General features: G+C 43.5%; 1 protein-coding gene across 1 annotated transcript in view; it reads right to left on the bottom strand.

Moving 5' to 3' along the window:
* LOC126194891 (cholinesterase 1-like) overlaps positions 1–22,746 on the bottom strand; it is a 348,159-nt gene that overhangs the window by 111,769 nt on the left and 213,644 nt on the right. The window contains exon 3 of the mRNA XM_049933240.1: positions 5,005–5,193. Coding sequence (XP_049789197.1) covers positions 5,005–5,193 — 189 coding nt within the window. The remainder of the gene's footprint in view (positions 1–5,004; positions 5,194–22,746) is intronic.

A 22,746-nucleotide genomic window follows, 5' to 3' on the forward strand; every position in this document is an offset into this window, starting at 1 on the left:
GGAATTTACCCACCTTTGGGCCCATACTTATTTCATTCAGACTCTGCTGCTCCAGTCTTGTTCTTTGGTTTTTTCTTCGTGGTCACTTGCTATTGCCAGCCGGAGTGGCCGAGCGGTTCTAGGCGCTACAGTCTGGAACCGCGCGACCGCTACGGTCGCAGGTTCGAATCCTGCCTCGGGCATGGATGTGTGTGATGTCCTTAGGTTAGTTAGGTTTAAGTAGTTCTAAGTTCTAGGGGACTGATGACCTCAGAAGTTAAGTCCCATAGTGCTCAGAGCCATTTTTGTAAACAGGCGCTACTTCAGACGTCGAGTCCATGCGACGTCGTGTTGCGGCACTTCAGTGTGCTCGCTGGCGCCCTACACGACTTTAGGCAGGTTACTAGTTTCTCTGGCTCTTAGGCGTACATTACTGCATTTGTCTAATGTACTGTTGACTGCATTCGCAGGCGATGCTATAAATAGTTCCTCGTACGTTGAGTTAAAATGGGTCCTTCGTAGAGCCAATCCACTCTCTCGTCTTCGACGGTGGTCGAAAGACGGTTTTTATGTTCGATTTTTCCAGAAGCCGTCTTCCGACTACCAGCGCAGTTTTATTATTCTGCGACTGGGCTACAAACCCGAGAGCTTTTCATCATCAGCACATACTGCGAAAGTCTATATTCACAAGCCTCTTACTACTATTTCAAGCAATTTGGAACATCCTGTATGTCGAGCTGTGAAGATGGTGACATTGATTACCGAAACCGGTTTTGTAGAGTAAAAGCTATTATTAGCGACCTTGGCAAACAAGTTAATCTTCTCTAATCTGTCATAACAAATCGTACCTTGCGGCTCAAAATGAGCAAACTAAAAAACTGTTTATTATATTAAAGTTATTGTCAGTTCTCAAGTAACTATTATGTAAAGCATACAGTACATGTAAAACCCCGCTCTGATGAAAGAGAGTGCCTGAAGGCCGTAATCCGATGGCGTTGAATACGAAAACAAAAATAAATTCGTTTAGTAAGTTTCTCTACGGATGAGGACGGATAGCGTAAGCCGGGAATCTTTCCTGTTTACATTTGGAAGAGTCTTGTATTGATTAGATTAGATTAGATTTACTTTCATTCCAATTGACCCGTAGTGAGGAGGTGCTCCAGGATGTAGAACAAGTCAGAAAAACAAAAATACATGACAAACATTTACAACTCAAACAAATAAGCTACTGTACCATTCCACAGCTCCCAAGTGGCATGGTCGTCATTTTTTAATGAACGCTATATGAAAGAATAATTTTACAAATACTAATGCACTGAATGTAAAATAAAAAAGTTTTTTATTTATTTATAAGGTAATAAACGTGTAATAGAACCACTAAATACTTATTTATAATGAACACATTGCTGCACTGAACTGGTGCAGGAGTTAGATTGTACTTATACACACTCACACACACACACACACACACACACACACACACACACACACACACACACACACACTTGTTTACAATGAACACATTACTGCACTGAAATTGTGCAGAAGTTATCAGTTGGTTCTACTGGGAAATTCATCAATGGAACAGAAGGAGTTGGCCACCAATAAATCCTTCTCTTAAACTGAATTTCATTGGTTGTTAATTTTTTTATGGCTGCTGGCAATTTATTGAAAATGTGTGTTCCTGAATAATGCACACCTTTTTGTACAAGAGTAAGTGACTTTAAATCCTTGTGAAGATTATTCTTATTTCTAGTACTGATTCCATGAATTGAGCTGTTGGTTTGAAAAAGTGATAAATTTTTAATGACAAATTTCATTAAGGCATAAATATATTGGGAAGCAGTAGTTAGTATCCCTAGTTCCCTAAACAGGCTTCTGCAGGATGTTCTTGAGTTCACACCACATATAACTCTTACTGCACGTTTTTGTGCCCGGAAAACTTTAGCTTGGCTTGATGAATTGGTTCAAATGGTTCTGAGCACTATGGTACTTAACTTCAGAGGTCATCAGTCCACTTGAACTTAGAACTACTTAAACCTAACTAACCTAAGGACACCACACACATCCATGCCCGAGGCAGGATTCGAACCTGCGACAGTGGCGGTCGCGCGGTTCCAGACTGTAGTGCCTAGAACCGCCCGGCCACTCCGGCCGGCCTTGATGAATTGCCCCAAAAAATAATCCCATATGACATTATGGAATGAAAGTAAGCATAGTATGCCAGCTTTTTCATTTTTATATCTCCTGTGTCTGACACAATTCGCATTGCAAATAGAGATTTGTTAAGACGCTTCAGCAGTTCTGCAGCTGTGTGAAGTATCAGCCTTCGTGCAAATAGCAGTAGGTGCGCGATCGTGTGATATAGTGTGCTACCTGGAACTTCGTTCAAGCGGACCATTTCTTCCAAGCCCCTACCACGCCGTAGCGGAGAAGCGAGGCCACTGTCCCACAATTGAAGCAGCTGATCGCCGCCATTTGCAGGGATGAATCCTTACAAGGGAACCTCCCCATCGCACCCCCCTCAGATTTAGTTATAAGTTGGCACAGTGGATAGGCCTTGAGAAACTGAACACAGATCAATTGAGAAAACAGGAAGAAGTTGTGTGGTACTGTGAAAAAATAAGCAAAATATACAAACTGAGTAGTTCGTGGGAAGATAGGCAACATCAAGGACACTAGAAACGCAGGAGCGCTGTAGTCTCGTGGTAACGTGAGCAGTTGCGGAAAGAAAGGTCCTTGGTTCAAATCTTCCATCGAGTGAAAAATTTAATTTTTTATTTTCAATTTATGTGACAAACTCTTATGTTTTCATCACTTTTTTGGGAGTGATTATCACATCCACAAGAAAACCTAAATCGGGCAAGGTAGAAGAATATTTTTACCCATTCGCCAAGTGTACAAGTTAGGTGGGTCGACAACATATTCCCGTCATGTGACGCACATGCCGTCACCAGTGTCGTATAGAACATATCAGAAGTGTTTTCCTGTGGAGGAATCGGTTGACCTATGACCTTGCGATCAAATGTTTTCGGTTCCCATTGGAGAGGCACGTCCTTTCGTCTTACTAATCGCACGGTTTTGCGATGCGGTCGCAAAACACAGACACTAAACTCATTACAGTGAACAGAGACGTCAATGAACGAACGGACAGATAATAACTATGCAAAAATAAAGAAAGTAAAATTTTCACTCGAGAGAAGACTTGAACCAAGGAACTCTCGTTCCGCAGCTGATCACGCTACCACGGGACCACGGCGCTCCTGAGCTCACGTACTCCATGCTGTTGCTTATGTGGCCCATGGACTACTCAGTTTGTATATTTTGCTTATTTTTTCACAGTTCCACACAGGTTTTCAAGGCCTATCCACTGTGCCAACTTATAACTAAATCTGAGGAGGGTGCGATGGGGAGGTTCCCTTGTTAGTACTGGGGTTGTGATTTGAAGTATATAAGACGCAAGAAGAGCAAATTGAAGCACAAATTAAACACAAGTTTGTTTAAAAAAGTACTGAGTATTCGAGTCTATTTTAAAAGTATACTTAAATGAATGAAGTTTCCTTATTTCCGAAATACGTCTGCATAGAGACGCGAAATTTAAGAATGTAAGGCTCTTTCCTGACAAGGTGGAGCGAGTTTACATCGAGTTATTTGCATTTGATAATTACATGAAACTTTTAAAGTAGCAGACAGTACGATTATTATTTAATTCACGTAATTTTCCTGCCAGGTCCTGTTTGCTTTTTGCCGATTACTGTGTACATTTTGCACGTTTACTTTTGTTTAGCACAGTATTATTTACACTCGAATTTTGGTATCATTAATTGTAATAGCCCATGTCACTTTAAATGCCGTAGTAATTTCATTCGCACATTAGTTTTTAACACTGATAGCACCTCTGAAAGTGGTTGAGTTTGCAACATTTGATCAAATATTTGACCATTTACGAAATATAATCACCACCTGACAACACATGTTAAGTATCTAAACGCAATTATTCAACCTACCACTGATTCATACTTAATATATATTTGATTGCCCTGGTAATCTGGAAAACGAACATTCAAAATTATACACACTGACAGCATTTCCACACTATTTAACCTAGGCCTATATTGCACGATTTCCAGGACACTATACCTTTTTCAAATGAGTTGGAAATCTAAATACTGTCGGTATAGCATCGTCCTTCAGTTGACGTCTATTTATATAATTTTCCATCTAACAATTCTCTTCAAAATGAAGAGAGCACTGCAAATAATTTGCTGAATGAGATTTTCACTCTGCAGCGGAGTGTGCGCTGATATGAAACTTCCTAGCAGATTAAAACTGCGTGCCCGACCGAGACTCGAACTCGGGACCTTTGCCTTTCGCAGGCAAGTGCTCTACCATCTGAGCTACCTAAGCACGACTCACGCCCGGTCCTCACAGCTTTACTTCTGCCAGTATCTCGTCTCCTACCTTCCAAACTTTACAGAAGCTCTCCTGCTCCTGCTAGAGCACTTGCCCACGAAAGGCAAAGGTCCCGAGTTCGAGTCTCGGTCGGGCACACAGTTTTAATCTGCCAGAAAGTTTCAAATAATTTGCTGTCGGTTGGAAGTTCTCTCTCCGAGTAGCAACTATCCATTTCCGATTTAGGAAATCATTTGTAAGGGGAAACCTAAACAAAAACAAACACTCATGATGTATTATTTCTCCATGAAAATACTATATACAAGTAATAGAAAGTAACAAACAACCAGAAATGACTGACCTGTGAAATATAACATTGTCTCCGTCTTCGTCTTTGCTTCCATTATACTGTTACAATTAAAGGCAGCACACGAACGAACCATGTTTACGCACTGTTTCCCTGCAAATGGTGGCTTCTATCACGTTCAATGTGGGGACGCGACACTAGCGCCAATGCGCGGTCTAGTTTTTATTTAGTAAGTCTATGATTTCTTCGGGCTGTAGGTTTTTGTTTTCCACTAGTTTGATACAAAGCCTGCAGGCGAGTTTGTTCGCACACAGCGGCGCACTCACCGTGGGCGTGAAGACGTTGAGGAAGAGGCAGTCCTCTTGGTCCTCGTCCTCTGCGGGCTGCCGCAGGTTGGCGAGAACTTCCGGGTCGGGGTCGGTGAACCAGTCGTTGGACCAGCTGAAGGCCGGCGGGCAGGGTGGTGCGAACTGCGTCGCGTTGTAGACGCCCAGGGGACCCACCGGCTGCGAGTGCTGCGGGCACACACACAGACAAGTGTCTGGGGGGCTCGCCTTTGAGTAATCAGCACGCACTGGATGTCAAAAAGTTTGCAAAGCTGTGGCACAGTACTCAAAAACGACGCCGCTGCTAGAAACTGAAGGGGTCTACGGAAGAAACTGTAACCCATAGAGCATAGTTTTGAGTTATTTCATGTTATACGAGGTCTGTTCAAAAAATTCCGGAACATAATTTCGCACCAATATTGTGCTGGAACGAAATACTGTTGACACCCCTGAACAGGCCTGTTTTTAATGTGTGACTGCCGGAAGATCCACTGTCGTACGTCCATTACACTACTGGCCATTAAAATTGCTACACCAAGAAGAAATGCAGATGATAAACGGGTATTCATTGGACAAACATATTATACTAGAACTGACATATGATTACATTTTCACGATATTTGGGTGCATAGATCCTGAGAAATCAGTACCCAAAACAATGACCTCTGGCCGTAATAACGGCCTTGATACGCCTGGGCATTGAGTCAAACAGACCTTGGATGGCGTGCACAGGTACAGCTGCCCATGCAGCTTCAACACGATACCACAGTTCATCGAGAGTAGTGACTGGCGTATTGTGACGAGCCAGTTGCTCGGCCACCATTGACCAGACGTTTTCAATTGGTGGGAGATCTGGAGAATGTGCTGGTCAGGGTAGCAGTCGAACATTTTCTGTATACAGGACCTGCAGCATGTGGTCGTGCTTTATCCTGCTCAAATGTAGGGTTTCGCAGGGATCGAATGAAGGGTAGAGCCACGGGTCGTAACACATCTGAAATGTAACGTCCACTGTTCAAAGTGCCGTCAATGCGAACAAGAGGTGACCGAGACGTGTAACCAATGGCACCCCATACCATCACGCCGGGTGAAACGCCAGTATGGCGATAACGAATACACGCTTGCAATGTGCGTTCACCGCGATGTAGCCAAACACGGATGCGACCATCATGATGCTGTAAACTGAACCTGCATTCATCCGAAAAAATGACGTTTTGCCACTCGTGCACCCATGTTCGTCGTTGAGTACATCACCGCAGGCGCTCCTGTCTGATGCAGCGTCAAGGGTAACCGCAGCCATAGTCTCCGAGCTGACAGTCCATGTTGCTGCAAACGTCGTCGAACTGTTCGTGCAGATGGTTGTTTTCTTGCAAACGTCCCCATCTGTTGACTCAGGGATCGAGACGTGGCTGCACGATCCGTTATAGCCATGCGGATAAGATGCCTGTCACCTCGACTGCTAGTGATACGAGGCGGTTGGGATGTAGGAACGATTCCACATTCTGCTAACAGTCATTGGATGACGACCAACGCGAGCAGCAATGTCGCGGTACGATAAACCGCAGTCGCGATAGGCTACAATCCGACCTTTATCAAAGTTGGAAACGTGATGGTACGCATTTCTCCTCCTTACACGAGGCATCACAACAACGTTTGACCAGGCAACGCCGGTGAACTGCTGTTTGTGTATGAGAAATCGGCTGGAAACTTTGTTCATGTCAGCACGTTGACGGTGTCGCCACCGGTGCCAACCTTGTGTGCATGCTCTGAAAAGCTAATCATTTGCATATCACAGCATGTTCTTCCTGTCGGTTAAATTTCGCGTCTGTAGCACGTCATTTTCGTGGTGTAGCACATTTAATGGCCAGTAGTGTAGTTACTGTTCAGTGATGTATGGAATAGAACGGTGTGTAGCGCAGTTTGCGGATCTCGAGATGGTTGAGTTAGAGGAGCAACGCAATAAATTTAGCGTGAAACATTAGAAAACCTTCACAGAGACACACCAAACGATGCAGGAAGCCTGCGGTGATGGGTGCTTAAGCCGTACTCGGTGTTATGAATAATTCACACCGTTTAAAAAAGGCCGGACGAAAGTTTAAGATGACCCTCGCTCAGGACGCCGTTCGTCGTCTACCGACGACGCTCATATCAGGAGCGTCAAAGAAACTGTGCGTGCTAATCGAAGACTGACTGTCCGAGAGATTGCGGAAGAATGTAACATTTATGTTGGATGATGTCATGAAATTCTGACACAGCATCTTGGAGTGCATCGTGTTGCCGCCAAGTTCGTCCCACGGCTCATGAGTCAAGACCAGAAAGACCTTTTCCCCGCAGTCTATGAAGAGCTTTTGGATTACGCAAATGAGAAAGAGGTGTTCCTTAAGAGAAATGTAATTGGTGATGAGACGTGGGTCTACGGTTATGATGTTCACATCAAGGTTCAGTCTTCAAAATGGGTCGGGAAAGGTTCTCCAATACCAATTAAAAAGCTCATTAGGTCAGGTCGAATGTCAGATACATGCTGATGGTTTTCTTTGACTTTGAAGGTTTCGTTCATAATTAATTCGTGCCACAGGGACAAACCGTTAATCGATGGTACCATCAGGACGTGTTACTAAGACGCCGAGAAAATGTGAGAAGGAAATGGCCTGAAATGTGGCGAGACAATTCATGGCTCTTGCATCACGATGACGCACCCACATATTCATCCCTGTTGGTGCGAGACTATTGCACAAAATACGAAATCACTGTGCTGCCTCGCCTCCGTGCTCTCCAGACCTGGCCTCTGCCGATTTTTTTTTATTTACAAAGTTGAAAACCCCGTTGAAAGGACTAAGATTTTCAACGATAGAAAAGATAAACGAAAATTCGCAGACGGCGTACGAAGACTCTTTCCGGTAGCGGAAACGGCGTTGGTAGCGGCGTATTAATTGCGGAGGAGAGTATTTCGGAGGAGACAATGCACAATAAGTAAAAGGTAAGCGTAGAGAAATTTTTTGGACGAAGTTCCGGAATTTTCTGAGCAGACCTCGCATGTTTGGTTAACTCTGTACACCATAAATCACAATCCACTTACTTGTAACTTTTTCTACAAATAGTTACACTATTCGTTAAACCATTTAATCTGAAATATGAGTAAGAAAACTGTTAATAACTCTTAGAAAATAGTTTGCTTATAATTTTGTCCCTACTATTGTGGGTTAGCACTGTCATCATCAAAAATTACCTGGAAAAGTTTTGAGAGTGGAGAGATTAGTACTCTAGAGATGCTAAACAAAAGAAAGAAAAAAGACTGTTATAGAAATTTTCAATGAGTAACTATTTCAGGTTTTCTGTAGTGACTCAATTAATACACTCAGTGCTTTCCAGCTTTCGCGTTCGTTTTCTTTTGCATTAAAAACAGAATACTGGATAGTCAAAGTGTTTCCCATAAACTACAGTCTGACGATGTCAGAGTTGAAACTGCAAGTCACTGCAATTGAAAAAGTGAAACGGGGGAAGATTATGAAAGATTGACAGTTAACAGACGACACGATACTAGCTGTGAAATTGAATTGGGCTTAAATTCTGGTGGTACACAATTTGAAAATGGACCATCAGCAATAGGTGCCGATTCACCACCGACAAATCGTTCTTCTCAACTTCAAGATAATCAGCAAAATGCATAATTCACCAGTGACAGTGGATGATTCCAAGGTAATGAAGAAATTAAACTAAAAAAATTATAAATACCAGGCCATGCAAGCCTCACGGCCCTGTACCTTGAGACACTAAGACCAAAAAATCATTTAGCTACGATTAATATTGTAATTATACTAAAACAGGCCACAAAATTGACCGATTCTGGCTATACTGTTCCGCTGCTCTAGATGCAGTATACTGTGTAGCGTGCTGCTTATTCGAATATGGAGAAAACGCACGGCTTGATCGACAAAATAATGATTATCAAGGTCTAAGCAACAATATTAAAAGTACATGAAACTTGCACTACACATTTAAATGTGTGTGTTACATACAGCAATTGGAAACATGGCAAAACTATGAACACTCTTTTAGATGAAGGGCATGACCAAATGAAAGCTATAATTTCTAGAGTACTGGATGTAACAAGGACATTAGCTTTATGTGAAATTGTTTTATGCGGCTATCGTGATTCTGAAATAGGGAAACAGAGCCGAAATTCCCTAAATATGATAGGCCTCGTCTCCAGATATAATCCTGTTCTGGGAGTACATCATTTAAATGAAAGAAAAAACTAAAATAAAAGATCAGAGTCTATAAATTCGGACCGAGATGATACAACTATTAAATGATAGTGTTTTAGAGTGTAACATCGGTGAAATTAAACAGCATCCGTTCTTTTCATTATTGTAGATTCAATCCGTGTTGTTGTAAGATATTTGCACTTAGATTTAAGCAAACCAAATATAAAGGAGTTATAATAAAGAAATCGTTTTTAGGATTCCTTGCAGTAAGGGTCCATGATGCCTAGACCTTTGAAAAAGAACTACAATAAGTTCTAGATTATCTGCAGTAAATTGGGACTTGAAAAGCTTGTACAATCGAATTCCGCAGATAATCCGCAGTTAAAGTGCACAGTAACGTACCATTAACACAATGTAACACAATTATGTTTTCCTTGCTTGAGTACAACCAGGTGCAGTAAACTCCTGAAAATCATTACAAAATTCAGAACCATCCTTATTATCCCCACTTAACCTTTCTCCATAGAGTGCAACATTCCGGATACCATGACACTGTTTAAATGTTGTTGACCAGCCAGAAGATGCATCGAAATCTCCTTCAGTATCCATTGGTTTGAAGAAAATGTTCCGGCATGAAGTCAGCGGCGGCACGCCAGTCGGGAACGACAGAGAAGAGAAGGCTGTGAGAAGAGGTCAGCCAATCGTATGCTGATCGACCTCCCTCCAGGACAATAACGCGACAGCAGCGGCCCCTACGTGAAACGACATAATCGCCGAGCCCGACTGGTGGCAAGCCACGTCGATAGCATCTTCAACATTAGCCACTTCGTTAGCCGACGCATCATAGCCTCTTCTTTAGCAATCTCTACGTAGCTCAGAGACCAGCAGTCACTGCAGTTCAGTTGACAGGCTTCGGTTAGTAGCGGTCGCTAGGACCAGAAGTGTTACTTGTGTTTGTCTATTCTGAAGAAGACTGATTATTTTGTTTTGTCGCCCTTTGGTTGCGACACATCTGTGTAATTGCTCTTGTGGATGATCATGTATGAAGGACTACAAGAATTCTCTGATCAAAGTTAAGTATTTGTACTTGTCTTGTTGTAATAAAACTCATTAATACAAGTTGTTTGATTGTTTGTCTGGCGAACCGAGTATGCAGGATTTCTAGACACAACAATATGGCGACGAGATGTACGAAGAAGATGGTGCCGTCGATATAGGAGCAATAACATAGCGACAAACTGTCCATCTTTCGAACGCAGAGCCACCAGCTGCCACAGATTGTCTCTGTTTTGTTTTGTCGTGGGCTTTTGTGTTTTGCTGGTGCCTTAGTTCTAATTTGTCTTTCTTAGCAGGGGTGTGTATACATCTTTTAACAGTGTCTCTTATAGTGTTTTTTCTATTCAGTTTTTTCCAGTGGGCGTTGCAGGTATTTTCTTTGCTTGTGGCTTATTTTTATTGCTTGCATTGTCTGTTTATTGCATATGCAGATTCCAAAATAAGCATCCCACCACCTTCTCAGGCGCCTCAGCTGAAAGCGATAGATGCAACGCAGCTAACGTACATGTTTCAGTTTCAGACGCAGCAGATCGCCCTTCTAAACACGGTACAGCAGTTACCGTGTAAGTAGCCTGTTTATGTGTTTGTATGTTGGCAGCGCTATGTAGCGCTTTGCATTAATAACTCTGACAGCTCTGTGCTCACTCTGTAAGAGACTCTGTGGCTGGTCAGACTAATAGTTGGAGGCGAACAGCTAGCAGTGATGGAAGTTGAAGGTAAATAGCCAGCAGTGATGGAAGTTGGAGGTGAACAGCCAGTAGTGATGGAAGTTGGGATTGAGTAGTCAGCAGTGATCGAGGTTAGAGGTTAATAATTAACAGTGTTGGAGGTTCGCAGTATTAGCGAGAGCGGATGGACTGAATGTATATCCGTCATTGAGATTTATTACTGATGATTATAAAATTTTTGATCTGGTTGTCACATTCTTAAGGTAAATACATTGTTTGCTCTGCAACAAAACCTTTTCTTTGCTAACCACATGCCTATTAGTAGTTAGAGCCTTCAGTAGCTGGCTGTATTGGCGCTTGCTGTATTGCAGTAGTTGGTGTAATGCAGATTTTTATGAGGTAAGTGACTTATGAAATGTATGAGTTATTGTTAGGATTCTTCTAATTCAGGGCCATTCTTTTGTATTAATTATATGAACTCAGGTTATCAGTCAGATCGCATTATCCTTGAATATTGTGAGTAACTAATGAATAGAATAAGTTTGAGCTGTATTAATTAGGACAATTCTGTAGGTCAGAAATGGAACGATAAACATAAGCAAAGAGAGTACATTCTACTTCACTCAGCAATATAAGCAGTTTCAGAATTAAATTAAGAAGTTTCACCTTCTCAGTTATTTCAATTTAAGTAAAAAACTTTTTTTTATAAAGAAGTTTTAACTGGCCAACCAAGCAACAAACGCAGCGCGCCCAACCGACCAACATGCAACAACTGTAGCCTCAAGTGCCATACCGCCTTTCCGCCAGTTTAACGAAAAAGAAGAGGAATGGCTCGAATGGTTGCAGACTTTTGTTAGTAGCTGTCGCTAGAACCAGAAGTGTTACTTGTGTTTGTCTATGCTGAAGAAGACTGATTATTTTGTATGTCGCCGTTTGCTTGCGACATACCTGTGTAATCACACGTGTGGATGATCATGTATAAAGGCCCACCAGAACTCTCAGATCAAAGTTAAGTATCTGTACTTGTCTTGTTATAATAAAACTCAGTAATACGAGTTGATTGATTGTTTTTCTAGCAAACCGAGTATGCAGGATTTCTAGACACAACAGAAAAAGTGGTCCTATTTGTCGCATATTGGGATGGATACTTGTAGGCCCTCTGCTCTTTACTGTTGAAACCATTCCAACATGGCTTTATCGAGTTCCGCATAAATAGACATTTTCATAGCCTTCCGTTTTGACAAACTTCTAGACAAGTCAGGCCAGCTAGACAACTGACTTATTTTGTCATTGTTTTTCTGAATACCAAGGATCATAGCTACACCTAGATTGAGAAACAATGCCAATTTATGTGTACGAATACTGCCTTCTTCGACCTTGTGTATTAGTTCCAATTTCTGCTGTATGAATTGTTCGGCTGTAAAAATGACTATCTTCCGCAACAACTACTTTCCATGCTGGGAGTGTTCGAATAGCACATTGCTTACTACACCGATTTGAAGAAAAAATTTCAGCGAAAAATAACTGTGACAAATATGCTACGGATAATCCGCAAAGCAGATAGTCCATCCGCGGGAAACCGAGAGTTTACTGTAATAACCGATTTAGAGAAGATGAACATACAACTGGGTAAGTGCAGAGTTTGAGGATATTATGGTGCTACGTCTATGAGTGGCAAATACTCAGGTTTTCAGTCAAGAGTTAAAGCATGTGTCCCAAATGGTGAGCTTATCAATTATTCAACACGTAATTTAAATCTGGTACTAAATGATTCCGTTATGAATATAGTGGTATTAAAACAGTTTTATGAGAAAATACATTCCATTTATGTTGTCTTTAGTACTTCTGTATTTAGGTGTCAACAGATAAATGAAACTATGTCAAATGGCAGACTCTGAAGCAACTGTGCGTAACTATTTGGTCTTCCAGATTTGATTCATTTTTATCAATCAAATAGAAGTTATACAAATTTTGCAGTGTCTAGCCAGTATCTTTTTAAAGATTAAAAAGGAAGCAGCGAGGAAAGAAGCTTCTAATTTGATAAAAAATATGGAAACTTTTGATTTTGTCCTGCCTTTCGTAATTAAAAGTGATGTTTTGGAAAATATTAACCTAGTATCCAAGCTACTGCAGTCCCCTAATTCTGATGTACAAAATACATTTGAACTCCTTCAGACTTCAAGAAACGATCCAGTGACACTAAGAAACAATTTTGAAGTTTTTGTAGCAGAAACGAAAGTCCTAGCGAAAGTTGAACTTAGAACGTACCCGTAAAGTGAAAAAAGTTTTTGACGAGCTGTCTGTAAATCAGAGAATTGTGGTTACACTAAAGTCTTTTGTAGTCACAATTCTCAGTGACTCTGTTGATATTTTAATTCATCAATTAAACAAACGGTTTATCAGCCTACGCGATGTTAACGATTATTTTTCTTTTTTACATATGGTTCAACTTTTTAAGTTAGAAAAAAGTATAAAAGTTGGTAGAAAGCACGAATCAGATTTAACCATAAATCTACCACATGAACTTATTAGCTTAGAAACACTCATAGCGAAAGAATATGGAAATAAAGGAAACATGTTGCCAATCAAAGATGCAGCAAAATCTTTGTTTCTTAAGAATACATTTCTACCAAGTGGTCTCCCTAATTTATGCATAGCTCTTCAGCTCTCTCGGCTCTGCCAGACACTTCTGCTCTGCCAGACACTTCTGCTAAGGCAGAAAGATAATTTTCTAAATTGAAACTAATCAAAACGTTTCTTACAAAACTCGACTGGCAGCATGGCGACGGGCGTTATGGTGCAACTTCGACTGCGCCGGTCCTCTGGTCGTCGAGTTCTTCCAGCGTACAATGACAATCAATGCTCAGAGCTATGAAGACACTTCGCAGAAACTGTTACGCGCCATTGAGTCATAACTCCCGTTGGACGGAACCAGAAATTGCGCGATAACGCCCGCCTCCTCACTGCCAATAGGACGAAGGCTACGCTTGACCTACCTGGTTGGGAAACACTGCAACATCATCCACATAGTCGGGAACGCTTATCTTTGGCGACCTGAAGAAAGACATGCGGACGTCGGTTTCCGTTCGGATCACGGATTTACTTCAAACTTTGTACATCTTTAGTAGACCATTAAAGCAAGATAATTTGCAGTTAGTGAGGTCCTCTATTCTGGAAATTCCGAGAAAATTGCAAGAGGAGTCTTACGCGTCTATTACGTAACCCCTGTATGTTTGTGTAGGTACAGTACGTTAGAGTTCAAGGTGGTCAAGTGGTTAGCGTTCAAGCTAGATAAGACGAACTTCTATGAGGTGGTGGTTCGACTCCCTCTGAAAACTTTAATTTTGTAGTTCAAGTGAAAATTCTGTGACATTAAAAAAAATTGCACCTATACTATTCGTTCTTGCTACATTAGCAACGTTTCACCGCTACGCAGGTTAACTGCCAAATGAGGCCTGCCTCTGTGTCTGCAGCTCGAGGCGTCGAGGTGCAGAGTGCTTCCGGGTATCTGACCAGATTGCATGTATAAGGGATTTCGCAAACCACGACAGGCATACATTTTCAGGAAAACACTGTGCGTTTCTTCCTTTGCTTATTGATAGCTATAAACACATTCGTCCTAATAATTAAATGTAATTAAAAATAGTAGGTAGCCAAATAACATGAAATTCGCTGAAACTTCATGCAAATACACGTGTTTTTAAAGTATTATACCTCTCAAATATTATGTAAATTAAATAATATGACCACTGGCGGAAAAAATATAGATTAAAAATACTGCTTGAGCGGTAGTCGAACCGTCGCCTCATACACATTCGTGTTATGTAGCTTTCTTTTTTTCCATTTTTTTAAGGAGCCTTCCCCGCGTCTAAAGGGAGGTCTGGGGCCAAAGTGGGCAGAGGTGACAATCCGAGGCCTGGCCACGATATCCCGTTCCCATCCTCCAGGAACCAAGGAAAGCGTAGGTAACGTGGAGTTGAGGTACAATGAGCATCATTTATTTATTTATTTTTATTTTCGTTCTTTTTTTAGTTTTCTATTTTTTTGTCAGTAACACCACCGAGAACATCAGGAAACGGGCGTCATGCGAGGAGAAGGGCGCAGCAAGACGTCAGACTAAGAAGAACATTCCGATCACCGGTTTAAAGTGTGGAAGAGACGGGGATCTTCATGTCAGGAACACCCCAGCTCTGGGGTGGATTAAGGAAAACACTGCAGAGGAAATTGGAGAAAAATTGTCTGTATTGTGGATTGCGGACAAATGCGCAGTGGCGCTCATTAAGGAACTGCCAAAAGTCGAGGCTACATTTCTCGCCATCAGAAAACAATTAGTGTGCTGCGTGTCTACAAATCCACCTCACATAGTTTGTCTTTTCTTGCGGGAAGTATCCCGCGTCCGGAAAGAGGAGCACTTGAGTAGGTATCTGATGAGGGATCGTATGGGTAATTAGGGACAACATCTGTCGCACCGAAAACCAGAGACCTCTCGCCAATCTGCACACCAGGCGGTGCTCATCTGTGTCCATGACGTCACAATCGACATACAACGGGGTGTCTGCGAGGTGAATCCTGTGTAGGCGTGACCAGCATACTTGTTTCCCATTGACAGTAAGGTACCATGCAGACTGGACATCAGTGTCAACATGAAAAGCACACACCGATCGCCAAACTGCACGCCAGTCTACGTGGGGAAGCTTCCCCGACCAAAGTCGGTGGCCTGTGCTGCTGGCTACCGCTTTGTCAGGCACATGACACAGACCTAAACCGCCCCTGCACCGTGGGAGGGAGAGGGTTTCGCACCTTATATGAACAGCAGGCCGCGGCAAATAAACGAACCCAATGCTGCCAGCATGCGGCGGGCCATGGACGGAGGAATAGGAACTGTCTGTGCCGCTTGGGGGATACGTGACGCCAAATATGTATTTACGTATTGTGTGCGTTGCAGGAGATCGAGTGCTCGTAAAGGGTGATCTAAGAGCCTAGCTCGTAGTTGGGAAAGTAGACGTCGTCAGTTGAGGGCAACTGTCCGCCACAGATCACTAGCGAAATCGAGTCCTAAGCATCGGAGAGTATCAGCTACACGCAATGGAGTAGCACTGTCCGCAGGAAATAGCTTGAACGCTAACCACTTGTCCACGAATAACTGCAAGGTGCGGCCCCTACGCACAGATACATGAGTTACGTAATAGACGCGTAAAACTTCTCTTGCGATTTTCTCGGAATTGCCAGAATAGTGGACCTTACTACTTGCACATTACTTGTTTCAATGGCCTACTAAAGCTGTACAAAGTTCGAAGTAAATCCGCGATCCCAACGTCGTGGTCCCCCTTGTTAGACGGTTTCGGTCACAGCTAAGCAGTGTGTCTGCCGTGTTTGAAGATGTCAGTCATTTGCGCAGATGAAGTGACAGGGGAATTTCACGATATCCAATGCCTCGCTCGAGAACCATTTCTACAATTAGCCCGTTGGGAAAGCCTCAGGCAACCCAAAACAACATTCAAACTGGATTTCTGAATGAGAAACCAGCTGCGTAATCTTTCCTTCTACACAAGGTGTAACTGACGTTACACCTACATATTTTGACCGGTGCGGTAACTGCTAATAATTTGCACATCCAAGCATGAAGTAAACTCCGTACTAATTTGACATTTGTTGCACGCCACCATTGTTGTTGTTGTTGTAGTGGTCTTCAGTCCTGAGACTGGTTTTATGCAGATCTCCATGCTACTCTATCCTGTGCAAGCTTCTCCGTCTCCCAGTACCTACTGCAGCCTACATCCTTCTGAATCTGCTTAGTGTATTCATTTCTTGGTCTCCCTCTACGATTTTTACCCTCCACGCTGCCCTCCAATACTAAATTGATGATCCCTCGATGTCTCAGAACATGTCCTTCCAACCGATCCCTTCTCCTAGTCAAGTTGTGCCAACAAGTTGTGGCACAACGCCACCATTATGGACAGCAGCGTAATACTGCCGCGTACTGCTGAGAACAGAGGTGAGAGTCCTCGTGAAACTCTAGTTCTTGCTGGATATTTATCTCGTTTGTAACGCTCGTTACAAACAAGTGTAGGAGCAGCGGAGGCAGGCCGAGATGGAATAAAAGCAGCAAAGACGGGGCAGATTAGCGCCGTCCTACACGGGTGGCTGTTGTTGTGCGGCCAGCGGTCTCACGTTTCTGGCGGAGCGGCTGTTTTCTGGAGGGGGGTCAAATGACTAAATAGAGACATCCGACGTGGCGCAACACTTGTCTTAGCCGCACACGTGTCAGCTGCCAATAGCGCTCCCTCTCTGCGTAGTCGCTAATGTGTTCTCAGACTGAAATCTGAAACACGTCCTTAAATGGACCATGCTCTGTTCTCCTTAATTCTCAGTTTGTGACCCTCATAATGTTTTCCATCTTACTATCAACCATTAAACAACAAAAATGTTATTTTTGTGGCGTATAGTGCAGGCTATGGCTGTCGGCTTTGGTTGTGTCCCATAAACAGCCTGGAATTAGTTTACTGAAAAATGGACATGAGCATAGTTTAATCCTATCAACAGACTGAATTTTTTTCTCGATAGGCAGCTGAAGCTCAATTAAACTGTTGATAACCTTTTCATGTTTTGGGTTCACAGTCATTTAATAATGTCTGAATGATATTTCCGTCGTTTGACTATGCAACTCTATTTTGTACACTAATCAGCCAGAACATTATGAACACCGACCTATTATCGGTATAAACCCGTCCAGGCGATAGCAGCATCACTTGGCGAGGAATAACTGCTAGTCAGACACACGCATGGTGCATGTAGTATTAGTGAGCGTGCAGTCCTTGTGTAGAATTGGGAAGGCGCAAAATCAATCTGAGTTTGACCAAGGGCAAACTTCGATGGCCCGCAGGCTCGACACGAGCATTTCGGAAACTGCTCGACCTGTCGAGTGTTCGAAGAGTGCTGTGGCGAGTGACTTCAGCGCTTGGCGAAACCACGTCTTGGGATTGGGTGGCCACCCCTCATTACAGACGTCAGACGTTGCAGGCTCGGTAGACAAGTAAAACAGGACACGCGGCGGTGTGTGGCGGTACTTCAAAATGGTTCAAACGGCTCTGAACACTATGGGACTTAACACCTGAGGTCATCAGTCCCCTAGAGCTTAGAACTACATGAACCTAACTAACCTAAGGACATCACACACATCCATGCTCGAGGCAGGATTCGAACCTGCGACCGTAGCGGTCGCGCGGTTCCAGACTGAAGCGCCTAGAACCGCTCGGCCACAATGGCCGGCGCCGTGGAACTAACGCCATACTCTATTACTGGGATGACTGCAAGTGCGTCTGAACACACAGTGCAAGGAACACTCCTAACGATGGGCCTTCGCAAGCGACTACCCACACATGTGCCATTGTTAACGATATCGGCAACTACGACTGAAATGGGCACATGACCACCAGAATTGGATGTTGGCGCAATGGCAGAGCGTTGCATGGTACGATAAATCCCGATACCTTCTTCGTCATGGCGATGGGAAGGCACGAATCCGTCGTCTTCCAGGGGAACAGCTCCTTGACACCTGTAATGCGGGACGGAGACAAGCGGAGCCTCCATTACCCTCTGGGAAACACTCACGTGGGCATCCATGGGTTCAGTGGGGCTCGTGCAAGACACCATGACGGCCAAGGAGTATCGTACACTGGTTTCAGACCACGTACACCACTTCATGGCAATTACGTTTCGCTATGGCAGTGCCATTTTCCAGCAAGATAATGTGTCATGTCACAAGGCCAAAAGTGTGATGGAGTGGTTCGAGAAACACAGTAGTGAGTTCCAACTGAAGTGCTGGCTTCCAATCGCGCCAAATCTGAACCCGATCGAACACATCTGGGATGTGACTGAACGTGGCGTCAGAGCCCATCGCCTCTTCCCCGGAATTTACGGGAATTAGGTGTCTTCTGTGTGCAGATGTGGTGCAAACTCCCTCCAGCGACCTACCAAGGCCTCATCGCTTCCATGCTACGACGCTTCGCCACTGTTACCGGTGCCAAAGGTGGACATATCGGCTATTGGTTAGGCGGTCATAATATTCTGACTGATGAATGTTTACTATCACGATTTCGGCCTTAAACCATTATCAAGTACAACTGTGTATAATTAGACTGTCTTAAGTGAAATCATCGTCAAGATCTATTGAACTGGGTATCCCAGCGTGTAGATAAGTACAAAATCAACGAAATGTATAGCAGACAGGAAGCGAACATGTTTTTCAGCCATAAAACAATTGACCCAATTGGGGAAGGATGGGGAAGGAAATCAGATATGCAGTTTCGAAGGGACCATCGTCTTAAAGCGGTTTTGGGGCATCGCGTGAAACATAAAACCAAATAGCTAAGAGAGGATTGGAATCTCCCTCCTCCTGAATATGAGTCCACTGTATATCTCACTCGGTTAACATTTTTTTCTTACAGTAGTTTCACTAACGTCGTGTATTCAAATGGTTCAAATGGCTCTTAGCTCTATGGGACTTAACATCGGACGTCATCAGTCCCCTAGACTTAGAACTGCGTAAACCTAACTAACGTAAGGACAGCACACACATCCATGCCCGAGACAGGATTCGAACCTGCGACCGTAGCAGCCGCCTGGTTCCGGACTGAAGCGCCTAGAACCACTCGGCCACCGCGGGCGGCTTAACGTCGTGTAGTCTCGCTGCAACGGTGTAGCGAAACAAAGCAAACACAAGATAACAGCGACATACCTTTATTCACTTTTATTGGCCACTATAAAATTTCTGTAACATTAATAAACTGGTTTGAAACTGTCAGCTAAGGGATCTTTCTGAAGTGATCGGAGCGTTGACAACACACGTCTTTGGACCGCCTTGAAATACGGCGCAGGCAGCTACGCTCTGCACATAGTCTCTCGTTCACAGGCACCGGTGACATTTTCCTAAGTGTTCCGTTGTGTTCATCACTCAATTTATGTCGTAAATAGCTGTAAACACACGCTTTTCCGACACTTTGCGAAAGATGCATCGACACTGTCCTTGCTAACACCAATTCCTCCATCAATAGCCCATTTGTTGGCAGCACCTGTGTGCTATGTGTTCGATGTTGTTCGACACTGCCCTTTGACAGCAGAGTTATTTCCCCACTGAAAGCGGCTGGACTAACAAATACGGCTCGTTCTCATAGCTTTGGTTCCGTGCAATTGCACCAACATAACAGTTGACTCCATCGATGGGTCTTTCGTTTTCTGACGAACCAGAGTGTTTATTAATTGCTAAATTCCTCTATGATGCAAGCCTTCATACTGACTGCGTTACGCTGGCCTCAGCTAACAAATCTGTCTCAGGCTAGCGCGTTCGATGGAACGTGGTTCTTCACTATTTTTCTCTCCGTGAACATATGTGTGCATACACTTTTAAATAGTCGCCATTTACATATCAGACCATAAATCGAAATTTTAAACTCATTTTAAGATATTTTTTCTCAAGAAATGGTTCAGCATCAAGAAATATCTGTAATTTTCGTCATGATACTGGTCTATTCTTCCTTGCTGATGCTACCCTCCATATTGTCGTATTTATGCACTTATTCTACTGATAATTACAGTTATTTATAAGGTTCTCTACGTGTCAGCTGGTTTAAAATCCACGAGCTTTCGACCGAGTACTTCTCGCCCATTTTCAAGTGGTGACTGGCTTTTGGTTGCTGGTATCGTCGTTATACAGCCTCGCAGCCTTCTCTGACGTCACTGGTGCTCGCTCCAGCGCGATATAAGGTAATGTTTGGGCGCCCGCCGTGCCGCCTTCAACCTTCCGATAACCGGGAGCCAAGCCGTGCTTAGCTGTGGGCCGCCGTCTTTACTGAGCGCGTTGTCACAAATTTTTATCTCGATCGCCTCTTTTATTACAGCGTACAAAAAATATGATAAGATGAGCGAGTGCTTAAATAAATCCACAAAAGGGTCGTTCCTTGTATGACGGAGAATATTTTAACCAGACGGACGGCTTCGCTATGCGAAGTCATCAGTTCCCTAGAACTGAGAACTACTTAAACCTAACTAACCTAAGGACATCACACACATCGATGCCCGATGCAGGATTCGAACCTGTGACCGTAGCGGTCGCGCGGTTCCAGACTGAGGCGCCTAGAATCGTTCGGCCACATTTTCACAATTCTCTATTATTCCAGTCTCGTATAGCACTCGGAAAGAACGAACATCCATATCTTTCCGTACGAGCTCTGATTTTTCTTATTTTATCGTGGCGATCTTTTCTCCCTGTGTAGGTCGGTGCAACAAAATATTTTCACAGCAAGCTAACAGCTAGCACCATCCGTCGCGCTAGCGGTTCTAGGCGCGCAGTCCGGAACCGCGTGACTGCTACGGTCGCAGGTTCGAATCCTGCCTCGGGCATGGATGTGTGTGATGTCCTTAGGTTAGTTAGGTTTAAGTAGTTCTAAGTTATAGGGGACTAATGACCACAGATGTTAAGTCCCATAGTGCTCAGAGCCATCTGAGCCATCCGTCGCGGAAACGTTCTGCTCTGAGCACGTTGGTGCATCGAGCGGAAACCGTCTCATACGCTGAGAACCTGCCGAACGAACTGCGCCTCTTACGGAAAGTACTCAGGGACAACGGCTACAACAACCGCCACATTTCGCAATACATCTTTCCGAAAACACGTAATCGGACGACACCGAGGAGGACTAAAAGAAGCTTGCGGTTTTTGCCGTTCTGTGGCTCAACACCAAGAAAGATTAGCCGGCTCCTAAAGAGGCATAAAGTCGGTTCTGTCTTCAGGGCTACAGCAAGAATTCGACAACTAATGAGGCCTGTGAAAGACGATGAAGGCCTCAGAATACCAGGAGTATATAAAATACCGCATGGGAGTGGACATTTTTGTATCGGGCAGGGCGCGTACTATTGAATAGCGCTGTATAGGTACCCTGGGAAATCAATAGTGACAGAGCATGCTGTAGGAAACGGACATCGTGTTGCATTCGACGAGAGACCTTTTGTTACACGGATTAACAGTTTCTGGGATAGCGTTATAAAAGGGCAGCAAGCAAAAGACAGTCACCACTCGACAATGACCGAAGAATACTCGGCCTAAGACTCGTCACTTTACGCGTTTCATTTTTGTAGCACGCAACAGAAGCACAACTTCACTGATGGCGCTGTCAAAAATCACGTGACGTGATGGCTGTGCGGAGCTGGAAAACGGCCTGGCTATCTGAAAGGGATCAGCACACTGGTCTATACAAATGGAATACTACAGCGTTTTCAGATCGCTCGTACTGCTGTCAGTCTCATTAATTTTGTGTATACAGTGTACAAGCAGGTTACGTGCAGGTACATACGGACAATTTCTACATTCAAATTTTAATGGTTTTTAGTAGTATCTGGTAACACGAGAAAAAAATCACAAATTGTAGGTACAGCGTTATTCATACAGTATTCGGGAGTGAGACCACTTAGCGACTCCCCACAAACTTGGCAGATAATTGCAAACCTTCACGAAAAATTTTGTCGCTGACACGCCCACAAAATGACGAAAACAAATTAGTTCCATTCTTACTGCATTTTTGCTGTTCATGCAGTAAACCTTGAGTATCAGATGTGACGAATACCAATGACTGCACCTGCATAATTATATCATTGCACTGTACATGGTTCCGGAGACATGGCGTCATAACCAAGGTGCGTAAAAGCTAATTTTTGCTTCAAAAGAAAAACCATCAGGCTTCTCTGTTTTATGCAGAGAAGTCGCAAAGTTATAAAATTGCAGCGAAAAGCAGGAAGACCTGCACAGGAACGACGCTTGGTGCAGA

The sequence above is a fragment of the Schistocerca nitens genome, chromosome 7, assembly GCF_023898315.1.
Source record: "Schistocerca nitens isolate TAMUIC-IGC-003100 chromosome 7, iqSchNite1.1, whole genome shotgun sequence".
NCBI lineage: Eukaryota > Metazoa > Arthropoda > Insecta > Orthoptera > Acrididae > Schistocerca > Schistocerca nitens.